General features: G+C 35.7%; 2 protein-coding genes and 1 pseudogene across 4 annotated transcripts; all 3 read left to right on the top strand.

Moving 5' to 3' along the window:
* Positions 1 to 1,883: 1,883 nt before the first annotated feature.
* LOC125779743 (zinc finger BED domain-containing protein 4-like) lies at positions 1,884 to 8,972 on the top strand. The gene is made up of 4 exons (XM_049461014.1): positions 1,884 to 3,404; positions 8,501 to 8,555; positions 8,612 to 8,674; positions 8,965 to 8,972. The coding sequence occupies exons 1-4, from the start codon at positions 1,884 to 1,886 to the stop codon at positions 8,970 to 8,972; spliced, it is 1,647 nt and encodes a 548-aa protein (XP_049316971.1).
* LOC125779362 (uncharacterized) lies at positions 3,689 to 20,171 on the top strand. Of its 3 annotated transcripts, none has more exons than XM_049460687.1 (4): positions 3,689 to 8,555; positions 8,612 to 8,674; positions 8,736 to 8,911; positions 8,965 to 20,171. In XM_049460687.1, the coding sequence occupies exon 4, from the start codon at positions 12,380 to 12,382 to the stop codon at positions 13,463 to 13,465; it is 1,086 nt and encodes a 361-aa protein (XP_049316644.1). In that variant the 5' UTR covers positions 3,689 to 8,555; positions 8,612 to 8,674; positions 8,736 to 8,911; positions 8,965 to 12,379; the 3' UTR covers positions 13,466 to 20,171. The 3 variants fall into 3 exon arrangements, with proteins under 3 accessions (XP_049316644.1, XP_049316643.1, XP_049316642.1); XM_049460686.1 differs by having other exon boundaries at positions 3,689 to 8,674; positions 8,965 to 9,106; positions 9,159 to 20,171; XM_049460685.1 differs by having other exon boundaries at positions 3,689 to 8,674.
* LOC125779832 (small nucleolar RNA U3) lies at positions 19,216 to 19,418 on the top strand (annotated as a pseudogene).
* Positions 20,172 to 21,771: the final 1,600 nt, after the last annotated feature.

Here is a 21,771-nt window from a genome sequence, read left to right as displayed (position 1 = left end):
ATTTCCTTCACCATCACAAGGACCATTTTAAGCAGCAAGTTCCGACTGAATCCAATGAGCATGGAGAAAGATTTCACCAAGTCGCCGCCCCCCTTGAGCATTGGTACAGCGGCAAAAAGCTTGACTCGATGAGTCTTATTAAATTTAATTTAAATATTGAGTACAAATTTATGATACTTATTGATAACACTTATAAGATACAAAAAAAATATAACAGCACACAAACATAGCTAGTGTAGCTTTTTTAAAAAATACAAATTTTGTTAAGTTTTTTTCTAATGGTTAGTTTGCTCAGAACGTTGTCTTTGCTTAAGTTTCTTACTATTACAAGATGTCACTTAATGTATAAGTATCAAAGGGTAAATTAAAATATTGACGAAACGTAAGGGAAAAAACATTAAAAAATGGATTAAATTTCAGTTTTTTCGACATATTGGCTATAAGGACACAAAAAACATTGATTTTGGGGATTACAGTCATCTAAGAACTTAAAGACGGACTTATTCTGAGAAGCTTTGCCAAAGAAAGTTTACCAAAAAAGTCAACATTAAAAAAGTTAGAGACCGAAGAGAAATGTGCCTTTCTCTTACAATGGGCCACTTTGATGAAAAACTTCAACAAAAATTTTTGTATGAAACCATGATTGTAACTCAAAAAAGTAATGATGCAGTTCGATTCATGGGACCCGAAATAGGGGGAAACCGTCGAATTTGGTCTTGTCTTTTTTTTTTTTTGAAAAAAGCTATCACAGTGTAATCAATCAATCATCTGTCAAAAAGTATTCATAATAAAAAAAACGTTATCGTGATTTGCAGCAATTTTGAAGAATAAAAGTGAAAGGAAGTATAATATTATAAATATTTGTTATAATTGTGATACTTCGCAATTTTGAAGAATAAAAGTGAAAGGAAGTAAAATATTATAAATATTTGTTATAATTGTGATATTTCGAACAGAAAATGCATACTACAAAGAAAATAAAAAGTGAAGTGAGGCAGATATTTGACTTGCTCACAGATAGTGATGGAGTAGGGAAAAATAAAAGCCTGGAGATCCCAGGTGTAGATGCGGCTATGAAGAAAAGTCCTACTTCCAATAGGGTGTGATTAATTGCTTGCCTAATTAGTGGGAACACCCACCACCAATTAGATGGGTAAAACACTTACACTCAGATTAAGTACAATTTATAAGAACAAAATGCGATTTATTAAAGTTACTAAAGTTTAATTTCTTTTTGTAAAAAGTTATTAAAGTTACAATTGAAATTGTTGTATAAAAATAAGCGGGTTCGCGGGTAACGAACCGATTTGTCCGCTTCTCCTTCGGTTCTTCAAATTAGTGCAGCGCGCGGGATCGGTAACGAATAATGTATAATTATGGTAGAGTCCTAACGCGGCGCAGTGCATAAGCGAAATGTTGATGTGAAGAGTCTATGACGAATAGGGATGTCCGATATACATCGATGCATCGAAAAAATCGATGTTTCCTTTCCGATGCATCGAAAAAATCCGATGTTTTCAAAGGCATTCGATGTATTCGATGCATCGATGTATTTTCAAGAAACATCGGATAACTTTTTTTGCCGGGCTTTTACTTGGAAACATTGTGTAAACGTTTAACAAAATAAAAGTGTGGAAAAGAATAAAATATAAATTTTTACTATTATCTTAATACGGAATTGATTGGAAAAGTAAGTATCGTAATGGAATAAGTTGATGTTTTTTTTGTATGGAATTTAATATTGTTGTTTTAGAAAAACAAACATTATGGCTCCAAAAAAAAGCGGCGTATGGAAGTTTTATGACAAAGAAGAAGGAAACAACTTGGCAAAGTGCAGACTTTGCCGAAAAAACATTAAATCATGCGGAAATACAACCAACCTGATGGGGCACCTAAAAAATATTCATAAGGCAGCTTTCCGAGAGCTTACCGATGATGGCTCAACAAAAATTACGGATTCTTTACCCTCAACAAGTTTTAAATCTATAAAGGAACCCACTAAAGAAGCAGATAGAAGTGACGCCTTGAAAGAACCTGAAAATAAAACTGTTGGTCCACCAAAACGCCAAAAAACTATTCAAGCTAGTTTTGAAGAGATTTATGCTTTCTCGGCCAATGGTGACAAAACTATTAAAATTAATAATGCCTTAGTATATATGGTGTGTAAGGATAATCAGCCATTTCCTATTGTAGAGAACGAAGGCTTTCGCAATTTCCTTAAAGTGATTGAGCCGCGTTATAAACTTCCCAATAAAACAACACTCACTCGTTGGGTTGATGACAAATACGCCGCCCTATCAGGAATCATCCGTGAAAAGTTGTCGGGCATTGAAAATCTGACTTTGACAACTGACATGTGGTCAGAATCGATGTCCATGAGGAGCTTTCTTGGAGTCACAGCTCATTTCGGTGTTGGCAGTGAGTTGTTTTCTATCACTCTGGGAGTAAGCCAATCAAATGAACGCCATACATCACAACACATTGCTGAAATGCTGCTGAACACTTGCGACGAATGGAGTATTGACAAAGACCAAATTTCGGCTGTGGTGACGGACAATGCACCAAATATGGTGAAAGCTGTAGAGCTAGCCTTTGGTAAAAAGCACATACCTTGTTTTGCTCATATTTTAAACTTGGTTGCACAAAATTCAATAGAACAATGCAAACCACTACGCGAGTTAATAAGCAAAGTCAAAGATGTTGTGACGTGGTTTAAACAGAGCAACATAGCAAGCAACGAACTCCGTAAATCAACCTCAGACGAAACTAAATTAATTCAACAGGTGCCTACTAGATGGAATAGCACATATTATATGATTGAGCGATTCATCGAACTTCGTGAGATTGTTAACAATATAATCATCAGACACAAAAATGCACCAGCTATGCTGCATGCGTCAGAACTTGCACATCTAAGTTCAGTTCTACAGGTACTACGTCCAATAGAAGCTGCTACGAAGGAGGTCTCAGGTGATAAGTATTGCACTAGCAGCAAAGTAATACCACTTATTCATTGCCTCGTTTTAAAAATTAAGCCTCTGAGCTTCGACGACTCGATTGCCAAAGAGCTACAGTCTCTGGTTCTTAAGGAGATTCAGAAGAGAATGGGTGTCATCGAAAACGTAACTCCCCTCGCTATAGCCACGGTATTGGACCCCAGATTCAAGAAAATGCATTTTACGGATCCGCTTGCATGCTCTGCTGCTGTAGGAAAAGTAAAAGATCTCATGAAAGCCGCAGCCCACAACACGACCAAAGATTCGGAGTCATCGGAACTTTCTGATAAAAATGAGGATAACTATTCATTGTGGGAGGACCACCACAAGCTAGTCCATAAAAGTTGGAAATTGTCAAAGGCCGATGACACTATTTCTGATGAGCTGGCCATATATCTACGTTGCCCAGTGGGTAGACTCACTGAAAACCCATTGGAAATTTGGAAGGACTTGGAGATACAGCTCCCACAATTGAAGCCAATCGCATATAAATATCTGACCATGGTGGGAACGTCAGTCCCGTCAGAGCGACTGTTTTCAAAAGCGGCCCAAATCGTAACTCAGCAGAGAAATAGGCTTAAAGGCAAGAGATTAAACAAGCTTTTATTTTTGCAAACTATCCCTAAGGAATATTGGTATTAATAAAGAATGACATTATTTTTATTATTATAATTCTATTATTTATAATTCCATTTTCTTAAATTTAAAAAAAAAACACTCGATTTTGAAAAAACATCGATGTTTCTTAAACGATGCATCGAACACCATCGATGTATATATTCGATGCATTGAATCGGAAAAAAAATCGATGTATTTCCGCAATGGACACCCCTAATGACGAATGTGTATGCTGTCAATTTGTCCATCCTTTTTGTTGATGAAGTTGATGTATAGGTGTGGTGAGTTGTGTTGGTGTTGTGTTATGCGCTGATGTTTGAGTATGGTGTCATCGGATGTGGTGTACTGCGCAGTGTTCCATTAGAGTGCGCCAGTTTTCCCAGGTTGAGTGAGGGGGAGGCTTAACTCATTTAAACATCCTGGGCCCCCTAGGCAAATATTTTGCCTAGTATTCTACGCATATGCTGTTGCACGTATTTCGCCGTACTGCTGATGGAGTAGCATGGATTTTATGGATGAATAATGGCGTTGTAATATTCTCATATTTATTCGGGTGTGCACAAAACAACTTTTGGTTTAAAATATATCACATGTACATACATATTTGAATATGAATTTTAAAATGCAAATAGATGCTTAAGAGGAGCAACTTTATTTTGCGGGTTTTTTTGACTTTATTGACGACTTATCGATTTATTATGCGGATTATTTATTGTTTGGTTTTTTTTTATGTTATTGGCAATGGTTGCAATTTTTGTATGATATTTAATTTATGATAGTAACTCCACGCCTGGACAGATATGGCCAGAATGGGTACTCCTTAGCCCTGATGTTAGACCTGTGACAAAAGAGGGATCTTGCGGGAGAGTGGCCGGTAATTGCGAACGGCTTCATTATAATTATAATTTTTTAAGTAGTAGGTTCAAGTTGTACAACAGACTCTCACCAACTACCCTTATGAGAAGCGCTAATGTAGGTGCGATAAGAGCTACCTTTGCTTTTGTTAAGTCTAGGTGGGTCACTGTATCGCATTGGGAGTATGGTGATCCCTTGACTTCCTTTTGATATTGTGTGTATTTTAAAATGTATGAAAATGTCGATTTTTCGACTTTTTGATACTATTGTGTATATTTTATTTTTAGTACGTACTAATTTGGCGTTTAGTAGTCCGCCTCCGCTCTAGGATTTGTTCAGAATTATTTTTTCATTATTGGCGAAAGCCATCCTGCGGGGCCGAAAAGTTGTATGTTGTTTTAATAATTTGGACTGGTAGAGGTAACTCTGGCGTGGTTTTTTATACCAATTTGTGGAGTATTAGAAAATTGTGGCTCTATTGGTTGTCGTACGACGTACTGGCCATTATTTGATCGAGTAGTTGTGGCTTTAGAGAAGTCTTCACAATACTGATCTTCTGGAGTTTTGTTTGTTATAGGGGGAAGTTTCCCTAACATTCGAAATTTCCTTAATTTCCCTAACATTCGAAATTTCCTTAATTGTGATCCGGCTCGAAAGACCATGATTAATTGCTTGCCTAATTAGTGGGAACACCCACCACCATTTAGATGGGTAAAACACTTACATTCAGATTAAGTACAATTCATAAGAACAAAATGCGATTTATTAAAGTTATTAAAGTTTAATTTCTTTTTGTAAAAAGTTATTAAAGTTACAATTGAAATTGTTGTATAAAAATAAGCGGGTTCGGGGGTAACGAACCGATTTGTCCGATTCTCCTTCAGTTCTTCAAATTAGTGCAGCGCGCGGGATCCGTAACAAATAATGTATAATTATGGTGCGCCAGTTTGCCCAGGTTGAGTGAAGGGAGGCTTAACTCATTTAAACAGGGTGGAATATGAGTTATGTGATATAGAAAGGGAAGATTCCGTATATGAGGAATCCAACCTAAACGTGACAAATACTTCAGTTAGGAAAGAGCTAGCGGAGTGGGCGGTCTAATTTAATATTTCCACCGTTGCAACTAGTAGTCTGTTAGGAATTCTACAAAAATACGAGGGCTGTCCGATAAATAACCGACCTCAACGTGAAGCTAGCGGCACATCTGAAAAAAAAGTTTCTACTTCAAATTGTGCAGCTACTCGCCAAAATTTCAGAAATTTATCTTGCGCAATTATCTGTTGACAGTCGTTTTTGTGAGTCTATTTCGGTGATTTCCCCAAAATGGAAAAAATTGAATATCGAGCTGTAATTAAATTTTTATTTTTGAAAGGCAATACGCCTTCACAAATCAAAGATGAGTTGGACTCTGTGTATGGTGACTCTGCACCATCGTTTACCACCGTAAAATTTTGGGCAGCTTAATTTAAACGTGGTCGCAGGAGCTTGGAAGATGATGCACGTCCTGGGCGTCCAAAAACTGTAACCACTAACGATAACATCGCTAAAGTTCATCAATTGGTACTAGACGACCGCCGGATTAAAGTTAGGGAAATAGCTGAGGTTATGAAGATGTCAAAAGAAACTGTTTGTCACATATTAAACCAAGATTAGGGCATGAGAAAGCTGTCCGCGCTTTGGGTGCCGCGTTTGCTTACGCTAGACCACAAACGTGCGCGCATGAACATTTCCAGCGCTCTGTTGGCTCAGTTTAGAGGCAATAAGACCGAGTTTTGGCGCCGATTGATAATTGTAGACGAAACTTGGATTCATCATTATACGCCCAAAACAAAAAACCAATCTAAACAGTGGATTGAAAAGGGGGAACCAGCCCCAAAAAAACCTAAAGCTGTGTATTCGGCTGGGAAAGTGATGGCGAGTGTTTTTTGGGACAGCCATGGAATTATTTTTATCGACTATCTTGAAAAAGGAAAAACTATAACAGGAGCATACTACGCATCATTATTGGGCAAGCTAAAGGAAGAAATTTCGAAAAATCGGCCACATTTGCAAAAAAAGAAAGTCTTGTTCCACCAAGACAACTCACCATCTCACACCTCAACAGTCCCCATGGCGAACATCCACGAATTGCGGTTCGAACTGCTTGACCATCCACCTTATTCACCGGATCTAGCACCAAGCGACTTTTTTTTGTTTCTTCAACTTAAAACTGCGCTCGGCGGCCAGAGATTTTCGTCAAATGAGGAGGCAATCTCTTTCGTGAACTCGTATTTTGCAGACAAAGACGCCAAGTACTATCTGGAAGGGTTGCAGAGATGGGAGCATCGCTGGGAGAAGTGTGTGGAGTTACAAGGAGACTATGTAGAAAAATAAAAAAAAAAAAATTTGAAAAAGTCGCGTGCATCATGGTTAGGTCGGTTATTTATCGGACAGCCCTCGTATATTAGAGATATTCCAAAGGATGCACGAACTTTAAAGTGTACTTCTAAGATTCCACCCATAGAGAAAATGGTAACAGGAGAGTATGTTCACTACGGCTTAGAAGACTCCCTGACAGATTTTTTATTGAGGAAATCATTTGATTCCACCGAAATTCACCTCAACATTAATATTGATGGCCTTCCACTCGCAAAAAGTTCTAATTTGCAAACTTGGCCTATTTTAATAAATGTAAATGGGGAACCAGTTGTCATGGTTGTGGGAGCATATTGCCGAAATTGTAAGGCACTTTGCCCGAACATCTTCTTGCAACGATTTGTGGATGAGTTGTTGTACTTATTAGAACATTGTTTAAACTTCAATGGTATACATTTTTCAATTTATTGTCGGTCTTTTATTTGTGATGCCCCAGCAAGATCCTATGTATTGGGTGTTAAAGGACACTTTGGCTTTTTTTGTTGCATAAAATGCACTCAAAAAGGCGAATCTGTTGGACACCGGATAATTTTCCGTAGTGAAATCTATCCTAATAGAACAGATGCAGATTTTCGCCCACGAAGTAATGTAAATCAATCTAAAATATTGGACCAAATAGCTATTGAAAAGTTACCAATCGACATTGTGAAGTCATTTCCATATGACTATATGCATGTGGTGTGTTTAGGTGTCATGAAAAGCTTACTTCTTGGCTGGATTAGGCACAAAAATAGATTGTATTCTTTAAAACCAGACCAAATTAATTCATTAAATTCTAAAATATTCTTTTTAAGTAATCACGTTCCCAAAGAATATGCTCGACATCCACGTACCCTACAAGAAATTGAGAGTTTTAAGGCTACAGAACTAAGGCAGTTTCTATTATATACCGGAATTGTTTTACTAGCTGATATTTTAGACGCTGAAAGGTACAATCCCTTTTTGCTACTTAGTTTGGGTATGCGAATTTTATTAAATGAAACCTCTTGCATTGAAAATAATGAGTGTGCGAAAATTCTTTTAAGTGAATTCGTCAAAAACATTTCTAGACTTTATGACGATTCATTCTTAACTTTTAACTTCTACTGTCTTACTCATTTACATTCTGATGCATTAAATTATGGAGGATTATAATCTATTAGCGCATTTAAGTTCGAGAACTTTTTGTCCAAGCTTAAATGTAAATGTAATAGTAAAACTCATATTGCTGCCCAAATTTATAATCGTTTAGTTGAGGAAAGTTTGTTCAGTAATGATAATTTTGAGGTTGCAAATGTAAAGCAAAATCAGCCCATGAAATCAATAAATACAAATTCATTTTATTTATCCTTAAAAATGCCAGATAATTTTTACAACATAAAAAATAAGATTTTTAAAGTCATAAATTTTTCACAGGAAAATGGTGTATCAAAAATTTCATCCGTGGAAGTTGTCAATTTGAATGACTTTTTTATTACACCAATAAAATCATCAAACTTTAATATAAGATATTGCTCTGCTTTACATATTCAAGTTGCGTCTATCAGCATTTAGCGGAAGAAATATCACAAAAAATGATCTTGCTTAGTAATTTTGAATGTAGTCAATATGTATTTATTCCTCTTATTCACAATTAGATGGATTTCAATAGCTCGTTTATATCGATTGGATGTGAGCAAACCACTAAATCAAGTAAGTAGTTAATACAATATCGTTGAAGTGGTTCTAACATTTTAATTAAATCGTAGATTTTGACGACTTAAGTAGCAAACTGGATAGTCTGGATAAGAAGGTAGAAGATTTGTTAAAAGGTACATACAAATACTTATATAGTTATTGTACATATGCATATGATAATTTCAATAATTTCAGAACATCATACAACTCAAAAGCTTCTGAAGAGAGTATTGGAAGAAGTTAAATCGACCTCACATAATGCTACAAAAAAAAGAAATAAAATTTTGCCACAAAAACCTTTTGCAGAAGCGCATGATTTCGCTACTTTTGAAGACAAAATTCAATCTTCCGAAACAAAATTTAACGATTTGGTAAATTCTCATTTATATTATTATATCAATAATTTGTCTATATATTTTTATAGGTGGCTGAATTGCAAATGATAATAGCATCCAGTTCGAACAAATTTGTTAAAATGGCTTGGCGAAAAGTTTTTACGGACGATGTTGCCCAGATATACTCCTGGAAAGGAACGAAGACGAAAAAACCGGCAAGAGCATTAAGGCGTAATATGTATTTTATTGCTTTATTCTTATTTGTAATTTTTTTCTATTATAGAGGCATACCATCAAAAATTCCCTACCGCTGCCAGGGATATGGAATTCGAGCGGACTACATTGAATTTTTTCCAACACGCCAGCAACAGAATAAAAAAAGAATTGAATACGAAAACAAAAAGAATACGTCATCGGCAATCGTAGATTAATTAGTTCTTATATTATTGTGCGACAATTTTAAATTTAATTTTGTAAGTTGTTATTGGATTATTCTTAAGTTTTGCACTGAAATTAACTTTTTCGTTTGTTTCCTTATCTTAAGAATGTACATTATTTTCGTTAATTTAAATTAAAAAATGAATTTTTGTTACGTTACCATGTTATTTATTGTTTAATAAAATTTATGTATATATGTATATGTACTGCGTACAATATACCTCTATAAACTTTTATATAAATAAAAATTAATTTCAAAACTTAATTCCAACCAGATCTTATTTTTAAATCAGTGCCAGCTTCAATTAATGTAATTGGAATTCCTTCCATTCCTCTCGTTTCATATTTGAGAAAATGTTTGAGATTTTGACATTTTCAAATTGAGAACAAAGAAAAATTTCATATTAAAAATGTGCCTTTTTGTTTGAGAATGGCTTTGTTTTCAAATTGAAATGACTTAGAGAACAAACGTTTGAGATTTGAAATTAAGGTTGATTCTCAAACGCATCTCAATTTGAGAATCAACAAAAATGTTCATTGGGTATATATAGATTGCGGAATGGTAGCAGGGTATATATCTAAGTATGTGTAGATGTATATAATATACAATATAAGTATACTACAGCTGGATTCGATATCCCAAAAGTTTGAGAGTAGCGAATCAAACAAACCATACCAGATGGTTAAATCCCGTCTGTAGCACTTAGTATGTTACTTTCCTTTCTTAGTGGAGAAATACTTCTACTGGCATCAAAAAACGTTTTAATAAAATTTGTATTTAGTTTCTATAAACTACTTATATTAATTTAAGGGGGTATTCTACTCTAGAATTTTGAAAAATTCGATTTTTTTTCATATATTTAAAATTTAGACCCTTAAGAACATATCCTCCAAAGGATTTTTAAAAATTAATATTATTTTAAGAGCTACAGTTACTTTAGGGACGCAGTACCTAGCCCGGTAGGTATGTAGACTCACGTTTTTAAACACGTTTTTCTCGAAACATTCAAAAGGCTTGTGCCGGCATATTGGCGGCCATACCGGCCAACGAGATAAAATACTCGTTCGACATTCGTTTGGACCGTGCAAAAAGTTGAATTGAAGCAGAAGGGCACTTTTTTGAATAAAATAAACTGATTTTTCCGAAAAAAACATTTGTTCTGTTTTTTTTAAGTCCTGTTTACTTTGGAAGGCACTTTGTATATATTGGGATCATTTATGATTCGTTAATCCGTATTTTATTTTTGATATTTAGTTGACCACTTGACTCTTTTCATTTAATAAGGCTAATTACTTTCTTATATAATTTAGTTTTTAGATAATGTTTCTAACCTGATCGAACCAACTTTACGGGCAATTTTATTTCCAATTAGTGGTGCGCTACCATAAAGCCATGGTATAACCTTAACCATACCGATCAATAGAATTTTGGCTTTTCGCTAAATAAACGGCAATATGTATAAAATTGTGTGATATTTCATTCTGCACTGCATAGACAAACAATGCATGTGAATCATAGGCTCAGTTGTACTATACTTCGCACAGCGTACAGAAGCCAGCTGTTTTTTTTTGGCGTGAAACGTCTTTAAAATCGCGCCGAAACATACGTGTAGCACGTTTAAAAAGTGGACCGTAACGAAAAGGTCTGTATCATCGTACCTTAATAATTAAAAAACAATTAGTTCTAGAAACAAAAATGTGGTGTGAATATTTCGCTTATATAGTCAGCTCGCTGTTATGACATTGAGTTCGTGTCGGGGTCGAGCGGGGCGGCGGGGGAGGTATACTGCGTTAACTGTGCGAAACCGGTGCTCTCGCTTGTTTCTATTCAGTGTAACTCGTGACTCCGACTATCTAACGCGGTGATTCTTTCGTGTGTTTGTCAAGTTTATTTAAACCGATTGATTTATACAAAAATTAGTGTAATTTGGACAGTATTTATATTTAAAATAGCCAGAAAGTGATAATAAATATAAAAAATTTTGCAATGTCGGCCTCAGCTCGTGCAAGAGCCAACCAGAAATATGAATTACGGCTATCGTTACAAAGAGAGGGCTATGGGCCACGCATAGGTACCCCAATGTCCGGCGTCGAGCGAGCGAGACGGTTTCGGGAACGTCGCAAAGCTGCTGCTGCCGACCTCACGAGTACCTTTACCACTGGAATACTTATGGACATAACGATTGAACAGGCGATGGATATATCTATTAGATCTGCCACGGAACTGAGAGATGTCAATATCAGTAGAAGTGAAGCAATGCAAAATCATTGGCGTTTAGCGGACAAACGCTTCAAAACGGTATTTGAGCTGCCGTATAAACTGAACGATTGGAATCAAGTTCTTGCATCGAAAACTTTCACATTTGACAAGATGTATTCACGAAATTTTGTGTGGATTACTACTTAAGGTAATAACATAATTTCCGAAAAAATTGTTCAGATAAGATTACTATAGCATATAGCTGCCATACAAACTGATTGATCGTAATCAAGTTCTTGTATAGAAAACTTTCACATTAGATAATATATAATATATTCACAAAATTTGGTATAGATTATTTATTAAAATACTTAAAACAGCGTCAATCTTGTTTTCTTTTCAACCTTTTACTTTAAAAGCGATTCGCTAACATAGACGTTTCACGTTAAAACCAACGGCAGTGTGCCCCGGCACAGCCCCACCCGATTTTTTTAAATTTTTTTGAGAGTACACAAATGTGAAATGCCATTGAAAAATTTATTTCAAGATTTGTTAGTTTTTAAATATTCTTCGACTTCAACGAAGAATTCTGTTAAGAAGGCGCAAACGCCGCCGGTCATCCTGCAAATACAGACGGAAATCAAAACTCGGATTAACCGGCCAGTTTATAATATACTATAATATTAAATATTTGAAGTCCGTTTTTAAAGACACGAAACAAAAAGATAGTGTACAGGAGCGATTGTTATTATAACGGGTGATTTTTTTGAGGTTAGGATTTTCATGCATTAGTATTTGACAGATCACGTGGGATTTCAGACATGGTGTCAAAGAGAAAGATGCTCAGTATGCTTTGACATTTCATCATGAATAGACTTACTAACGAGCAACGCTTGCAAATCATTGAATTTTATTACCAAAATCAGTGTTCGGTTCGAAATGTGTTTCGCGCTTTACGTCCGATTTATGGTCTACATAATCGACCAAGTGAGCAAACAATTAATGCGATTGTGACCAAGCTTCGCACTCAGTTTACTTTATTGGACATTAAACCAACCACACGAATGCGTACAGTGCGTACAGAAGAGAATATTGCGTCTGTTTCTGAGAGTGTGGCTGAAGACCGTGAAATGTCGATTCGTCGCCGTTCGCAGCAATTGGGTTTGTGTTATTCGACCACATGGAAGATTTTACGCAAAGATCTTGGTGTAAAACCGTATAAAATACAGCTCGTGCAAGAACTGAAGCCGAACGATCTGCCACAACGTCGAATTTTCAGTGAATGGGCCCTAGAAAAGTTGGCAGAAAATCCGCTTTTTTATCGACAAATTTTGTTCAGCGATGAGGCTTATTTCTGGTTGAATGGCTACGTAAATAAGCAAAATTGCCGCATTTGGGGTGAAGAGCAACCAGAAGCCGTTCAAGAAATGCCCATGCATCCCGAAAAATGCACTGTTTGGTGTGGTTTGTACGCTGGTGGAATCATTGGACCGTATTTTTTCAAAGATGCTGTTGGACGCAACGTTACGGTGAATGGCGATCGCTATCGTTCGATGCTAACAAACTTTTTGTTGCCAAAAATGGAAGAACTGAACTTGGTTGACATGTGGTTTCAACAAGATGGCGCTACATGCCACACAGCTCGCGATTCTATGGCCATTTTGAGGGAAAACTTCGGACAACAATTCATCTCAAGAAATGGACCCGTAAGTTGGCCACCAAGATCATGCGATTTAACGCCTTTAGACTATTTTTTGTGGGGCTACGTCAAGTCTAAAGTCTACAGAAATAAGCCAGCAACTATTCCAGCTTTGGAAGACAACATTTCCGAAGAAATTCGGGCTATTCCGGCCGAAATGCTCGAAAATGTTGCCCAAAATTGGACTTTCCGAATGGACCACCTAAGACGCAGCCGCGGTCAACATTTAAATGAAATTATCTTCAAAAAGTAAATGTCATGAACCAATCTAACGTTTCAAATAAAGAACCGATGAGATTTTGCAAATTTTATGCGTTTTTTTTTTTTAAAAGTTATCAAGCTCTTAAAAAATCACCCTTTATTAATGTAAGTAAATGGTTATAAATATACATCTATATATATATACATATATATGTGTCATTCACATATGCATATTTTTAATTTATATTCTAGGTATCTCCCTCACGGAACACCCTTTGAGGATGTTACCTCTATGCATAAATTTGACAAAACAACAATGCGGAATATCGGACTTGAAACATCCGAAATATTTTGGGCTTCGAATTATCTTACCGAGTCGACTACCGCACAATACATGCATAGTGCTGCTGATTTTTTAAAACCGTAAGATATACTCAATTGTGTTGGGTTGATTAACGGGAAGCATATAGACATTATTCGTCCACAAAAAAGGGTTTATTGTTCACTATAAATAATGACAGCTTATAATGCTAGGTGTACTACTGTGATCAAATTGAAAGGTGCATTTTTTCTGGAAGTTGGTAGTACTGTTTGTGAGATCTATTCTAAATTTCACGTCAATTAGTATTTGAGATATACGTCGAGTTTGTGAAGCTCTAACAGTGAATATTTCGATTTTTACTATGTCTGAATGTATTAAACAAAAAAGTGCGTGATCATTTCGCCACATTCTCAACTAATATCGTGCCGCTACCACCACATTCGCCTTACTTACATACCTTCGTGTAACTTCTGGCTATTCAGCAAATTCACATGACCACTCCGAGGACACCGTTTTGACTCAATTAAGGATAAAAAAGCTGAATCGAAGAAAGCTCTGATGACCATCACGACTGAGAATTTTCCAAGTGGTGTGATGACTAGAAAATTCGTTGGCATAAGTGTATTGCAGCAGGAGGGGATTACTTTGAAGGAGATGAAATGTACAAAATTCACCTTTTAATTGGATCACAGTAGTAAGTTTACCTCTGCTGGCATTGGCAGCAAAATGATGGAGGTAATACTAAATGATTTCAAACATTTTAATATATAATTATTTTAAGTTTCTCAAAGTATTGTTTTGCTTGGTCAAGAATTCCATTATGAAATGAATCCGAAACAAATTTTCCACATTTTTGGTAGAAGACGTAGTGCCACCATTAAAGTATAATTTAATACGACTTTATCCCGGCCCCAGCTACCACGAAACAAAGCTACCGGTTATCGCGAGCTCGGCAAGTAATAAAAAATATATTTGATATTTTTAATTGCTTCTTGGCGTGTTCTGCGAAAGGTCATAGATTTTGGCCCACAGAATTGCGAAACAAATGTGCTATCGGGCAAGGTTCTGCATAATTTAATTCTAAATGACCATAAACGTTGGTATTGTCCATATACATTTGTAGAAGTAGACAGCGCAGGGCATGGAATGTATGTAAACCAAAGAGCGGTTTCTTTTCAACAAAGACATGAACACGCTAACTAGTCATACCTTAAAAATAAGATGTATACATAATTATTTTATTTTTATTTAATTTCTTTTCCAAAACATTTAGAGCATATACATGTATACGTGTATATAAAAGTACAATTTCAATGATATTTTCTTATGCTATTGTTAAAACTGATTATATTTATACATATGTATATCTGCTATGCAGGTACAAAGGAAAAAGGTAATTCAGTCAAGGACAAACACAAATTCTTAAAACTATAATAAATAAGTTAAAAACAAAATAAAGTTAACTTTAATTTAGAAGAAAACTTTTGCAACAATTCAGATCTAACAACTAAAGGACTAGTTCGATTATATTCAGACGGACAGGCATACGTACGAACAGACAGTCAGCCAGACGGACATGGTTAAATTAAAATTCATTCAGATATGACTCCCTCACTCCGCTTGTATGACCATTAAATTATCGGTGAGCACCTGAATGACTTTCATCTGCTTAGCTTGGCTCATATTATTACTATTACATCAACATTAGGCCAAATGATCTCGCTTCCTTTTTGAAAAGTCTGATCCTTACAAATTTCTTTATATAATAGAACTGCTCCTTTAAAACTGTCGTCATCGTCGCTGTTTGTTCGCTTTGGTTTCCGTCTTACTAGAATGGATACTAACAACTCCAGCAGTAACTCCTCTGGATCTATCAGCAGCCATGTTTGCGGCGAGTTTTGCAAATATTCAAAATCATATACATCATATTCGATGTGTAGCAATTTCAATAAAATAATAAAAATAAATAATAGTTATAATACATTAAAAATGAAAAAAATATATACGAACGGTCTTAACATGTGGTTTTTAGTCACGGCCAAGTGTCGCTCATGAGCACCGCTCTGTCGGAAGGGGTTCAATCTTCCGTTTTTCCTCGCGTATATTTCACGTAAGGACTGCACCGCTTTTCACATTGCTCCTCTAATAAAAGCATAATTTAATCAACTAATAAGAACACAAAAATATATATAAATTTACCAATCGGTTGCTTCTGGTCCTTGGGTTATGTTTGCCCAAGCCCTTCTTTCTATCTGAGAACCGGTATCTAAGGTACGTTTTATTGTAAAATATTTCACGTGTTCGCACTTCCTCAATTCATCGTTCGTTATTCATTTTATATATACTATTATTAATAAAAAAAAAATATTTTCAGTAATATAAAAGGCAAAATACTTGCGTTAAGAAAAATTTATTGCCGACAAAGTAAAAATGTCACAACAGACGAGGTGAGAAAGAAAGAGTAGCGATGATCTATCTGAAATGTTACATAGTACAGAAATAAAAATGCAACAGACTTTTATGAAATGTCCTGCACACACTTAACGTGTACACTTATGCTCTATCAAACCGGAGATAAAAATAAGCCTACAATATATTTACATAGGTCATTGTACGTACAGGGTCAAAATAACATCCCATATGGAAATGCCGCTAAAGCAAATGTGCTCTGCACGAAATTCTTTATGATTATGAACGCATTTTGGTGTAACTAATTATATTTTGTGTTTTTTTAGATTATTAAGTCATAATAAAGTTAAACTAACGGGTGATTTTTTTGAGGTTAGGATTTTCATGCATTAGTATTTGACAGATCACGTGGGATTTCAGACATGGTGTCAAAGAGAAAGATGCTCAGTATGCTTTGACATTTCATCATGAATAGACTTACTAACGAGCAACGCTTGCAAATCATTGAATTTTATTACCAAAATCAGTGTTCGGTTCGAAATGTGTTTTATCGACAAATTTTGTTCAGCGATGAGGCTCATTTCTGGTTGAATGGCTACGTAAATAAGCAAAATTGCCGCATTTGGGGTGAAGAGCAACCAGAAGCCGTTCAAGAACTGCCCATGCATCCCGAAAAATGCACTGTTTGGTGTGGTTTGTACGCTGGTGGAATCATTGGACCGTATTTTTTCAAAGATGCTGTTGGACGCAACGTTACGGTGAATGGCGATCGCTATCGTTCGATGCTAACAAACTTTTTGTTGCCAAAAATGGAAGAACTGAACTTGGTGACATGTGGTTTCAACAAGATGGCGCTACATGCCACACAGCTCGCGATTCTATGGCCATTTTGAGGGAAAACTTCGGACAACAATTCATCTCAAGAAATGGACCCGTAAGTTGGCCACCAAGATCATGCGATTTAACGCCTTTAGACTATTTTTTGTGGGGCTACGTCAAGTCTAAAGTCTACAGAAATAAGCCAGCAACTATTCCAGCTTTGGAAGACAACATTTCCGAAGAAATTCGGGCTATTCCGGCCGAAATGCTCGAAAAAGTTGCCCAAAATTGGACTTTCCGAATGGACCACCTAAGACGCAGCCGCGGTCAACATTTAAATGAAATTATCTTCAAAAAGTAAATGTCATGAACCAATCTAACGTTTCAAATAAAGAACCGATGAGATTTTGCAAATTTTATGCGTTTTTTTTTTAAAAAAAGTTATCAAGCTCTTAAAAAATCACCCTTTAGTTACGTTCTTACATATTTCTTTTAATCGTAATACAATATATTTAAAATTAATAAAAATGGCACGGAATATCTTGTTTCATGAAAGAATAAAAACATACTGAAAGTACACTGTTCTCAGTGGGTATATTTATTTTTACTTTACTCACACAGTTGCTGTTTCCGTTAATTTCGTGAACATTTTTCGTTCTTTATTTAAACAAGTGTTTTCTTACTTCCTAAATATATCGCGCCAAAAAACTTCACTTTATTGTATTTAAATAACGTAAAATATAAAATGTAATTCATAATATCATAAAACATTCACCATGAGAAAAAAAATTGTGAAGGACCCCACATTTCGCTTAGCGACACTTTTTAGTATAATAGCAAAGTATGCCCAGAACTCAGACCTGAGTCTCTTCACTCTGAGCTACCTAAAATTGAATAGCGCTGATCGAAATCAGCTTTGCGCTTGGCTCGGTTTTGAGCGTTCACTAATTTTTCATTTGATCCTCATTTTTGATCTCTATTTAAGAATGACGTCATATTTTTCATTCAATCAATTGTAGAAACTGAGGTCCTTATATTCGGTAACTGAAGTCTTGAAAAGTTAAGGTCCGATTTTAACAATTTTTCGACGTCAGATCGCAAGCCTTAAAATCATTTTGTGTAGAGAAGTTATTTTCGATAACGCTATTGTCTCTCGATGTATGGGTAAAGCGAAAGAAAGAAATGGAAATTAAAGTGGGATATAAGGTTGTAGCCGCATTTCGCACATTTTCACAACTTAATATAAGAAAGTCAAAATAATGTTATGCATAAAATTTGGTTAGGTAGTCCCTAAAGGATAAGATTTCGACCAAAGGTGGTTGTCTTTTCGTACTATATTGTATACTAGCCTAAACCCGCGGCTCTGCTCGCTCCTTGTTATCAATGCTACACTTTTTTATTGACTAGTTCCGAAGGAAATTACATTAGGTTTGCTTACAACTATTTGTACTATCGACAGAACGTGCATGTTGTTCTGTCGTGTTCTTATTTTAAGCTGATAAATACATTTAGATAAGTTCATATGTATCTGCTACTAATAACTACAATACTCGTACATTATTATACAATATGTATATGTCATGATACATATTTTTATGTTTATAGCTGATAAGAATATGTTGATATATTTGTGTTCGCGAATATGATAACTCTCCACTCTGTTAAAATGAAATGTCCTCATTCCAAAGGCGCTATGTTTGGAGTCGCTGTACTTCCATTTCATATTCCTGATCGGCTTCTTGTTTTATTACTAAAAGAATAGCATAGCTTAAAAATTGTAAAGGGCGTTCCTCAACAGGAATTAGGAATTTGTATATTTCTTGTATATTAGAAAATTTATAATTCGATTTTTTGAAGTTATACTTCTTATACGAGTTCGGAAAAGGTTGCGAAAGATTCAGGTTGCGCAACCTTGCTCAATATGAATCTAACGCAACCTTGTCTGCGAAGATGTTCGAGCAGCAAGCGAAGCGGTGACAATCGGCGATCGTTTGTTCGTTTCTTTCGGCACAGCTCGGCTTTTCTGCCAACAACACAATGTTGCCATACTTATGCTGTTGTTGTTTTTGTAGAACAATGTTTCAATTTTTGGTTGGTGACATATTCACATGTGTGCGCATATGTATGTTTGTATGCTTGTGCATTATTGAAGTTATACTTCTTTTTCTTTCGTTTCTCTTTCATTTCTGCTAATTCTCAACTATTTTGCGTATCTTTTGGTTGAAATACTCTGCGTTGGCCGCTGAAAAATTAAGGCTATACTTTACAGGATCATTTCTGTAGTTAGTCTTCATTGACATTTTTTGGAAATTGACCCGCGATGACGAGGTATATCGTTTTATCTGACAGCGTGAGGTTTAAGAAGTTCATTTCTAATTTTGTCTTGTGGCATATTAGAAATGATGTTTCTTCGAAAATCGTTCGCTTACAACGGATAAAACGACTTCTGAGTGGTGATTTTAATGAATAAATTCCTTTTGGTTGAAATGCTCTGCGTTGGCCGTTGAAAAGTTAAGACTATACTTCTCAGGATCATTCATTCCTTTCATTCCTTCAAAGAAATTAATGACCTTTAGAAATATGCATATTTGCATTATTTCCTTGTCATTTCCATATTCGTAGCAATAGAATTTCTATGGCATAAGTAAAGTAATGGCCGCCGATTGTCACCCCTTGCCGCTGTAGCAGCTTCGCCTACAAACATGCGTAAATATGTATACGTATGATCGTGAATACATATCGACGCAGATTTTTGCGAGAAGCACCAGAAAGTTGTGCAATTTATGATTTTTAGCTTTTGCCACCGTCGCGAAAAGACGACTTGTTGGCAAAGGCATACTCGGGGAGATGTTACGGCCTCTGTTTTTATAATTGAAGCGAGATCGCTTATGGAATTTGCGCCTGCGTTCATGAATGAAATCGTTTTTGTTGTAAAATGTACTACACTTGTTCTTCGCCAATTTGGCTGCCATATTGTCTTGTGAAGATCAATTTTTTGTTGGTGACATATTCATATGTGTACGCATATGTATGTTTGTATGCTTGTGCATTATTTGTTTGACAATGTATGCAAATATATGTACATATAAGTATGTATGAATATACATACACTCATATGAGCATGTGCAGAGACACAAGATAGGATAGAAGATGTATGCCTTTTAACGTCGTATACTATACAAATAAATATTTTTCTTACTAATGGAAATTAAATTTATCACAGCAATATACATAATATACATATACATAATATTGCTGTGATAAATTTAATTTCTATTAGTAAGAAAAATATTTATTTGTATAGTATACGATGTTAAAAGCAAAAAATTAAAAATTTATTCTGTCGCAATTCGAACCCGTGGTAGCATCTTGACTTTCCAAGCGCTTACCACCAACATCACCATTGACACTTAGGTTGCACTGACTTAAGTATTGTTTTGTTATGCATGTACATAAGCAACATACGATGGTTCTAATAATTTTGTTTAAGTATAGAAATATGCTTTTGTAGAACATTTGCTTTCGCAAACATACAGACAAATGTGCAAACGACATAATATATGTATGTATGATTGTTTCGCATTTTGCTTCTGAATATCACTAAGAAGTATAACTTCTTCCGCGCGTAGGGACTCCACGCACCTTTTTATTTCTTGGTCATGGTTAAAATATGTCTTATTATCTAAAGTAGTGCTAATATTAAACTGAATTAATTTTGTCCCTGTACTATTTTGGCCATTCCATATACGGTTTCCGTCAATCATAATATTTCCGTAATCTAATATTAATACTCGTAATGGCACATTGTTTTCTTGAAGAATATTACAATATGCTTTGTCCTTATTTAGTAAAGGAATAGTATAGGGTGATTTTTTAAGAGCTTGATAACTTTTTTTTAAAAAAAAACGCATAAAATTTGCAAAATCTCATCGGTTCTTTATTTGAAACGTTAGATTGGTTCATGACATTTACTTTTTGAAGATAATTTCATTTAAATGTTGACCGCGGCTGCGTCTTAGGTGGTCCATTCGGAAAGTCCAATTTTGGGCAACTTTTTCGAGCATTTCGGCCGGAATAGCCCGAATTTCTTCGGAAATGTTGTCTTCCAAAGCTGGAATAGTTGCTGGCTTATTTCTGTAGACTTTAGACTTGACGTAGCCCCACAAAAAATAGTCTAAAGGCGTTAAATCGCATGATCTTGGTGGCCAACTTACGGGTCCATTTCTTGAGATGAATTGTTGTCCGAAGTTTTCCCTCAAAATGGCCATAGAATCGCGAGCTGTGTGGCATGTAGCGCCATCTTGTTGAAACCACATGTCAACCAAGTTCAGTTCTTCCATTTTTGGCAACAAAAAGTTTGTTAGCATCGAACGATAGCGATCGCCATTCACCGTAACGTTGCGTCCAACAGCATCTTTGAAAAAATACGGTCCAATGATTCCACCAGCGTACAAACCACACCAAACAGTGCATTTTTCGGGATGCATGGGCAGTTCTTGAACGGCTTCTGGTTGCTCTTCACCCCAAATGCGGCAATTTTGCTTATTTACGTAGCCATTCAACCAGAAATGAGCCTCATCGCTGAACAAAACACGCGCGCGAAACACATTTCGAACCGAACACTGATTTTGGTAATAAAATTCAATGATTTGCAAGCGTTGCTCGTTAGTAAGTCTATTCATGATGAAATGTCAAAGCATACTGAGCATCTTTCTCTTTGACACCATGTCTGAAATCCCACGTGATCTGTCAAATACTAATGCATGAAAATCCTAACCTCAAAAAAATCACCCGTTACAATTATCTTG

This window comes from Bactrocera dorsalis, chromosome 6 (genome assembly GCF_023373825.1).
Source record: "Bactrocera dorsalis isolate Fly_Bdor chromosome 6, ASM2337382v1, whole genome shotgun sequence".
In the NCBI taxonomy this organism is placed as follows: domain Eukaryota; kingdom Metazoa; phylum Arthropoda; class Insecta; order Diptera; family Tephritidae; genus Bactrocera; species Bactrocera dorsalis.
This window is presented reverse-complemented; position numbering and strand designations above follow the sequence as displayed.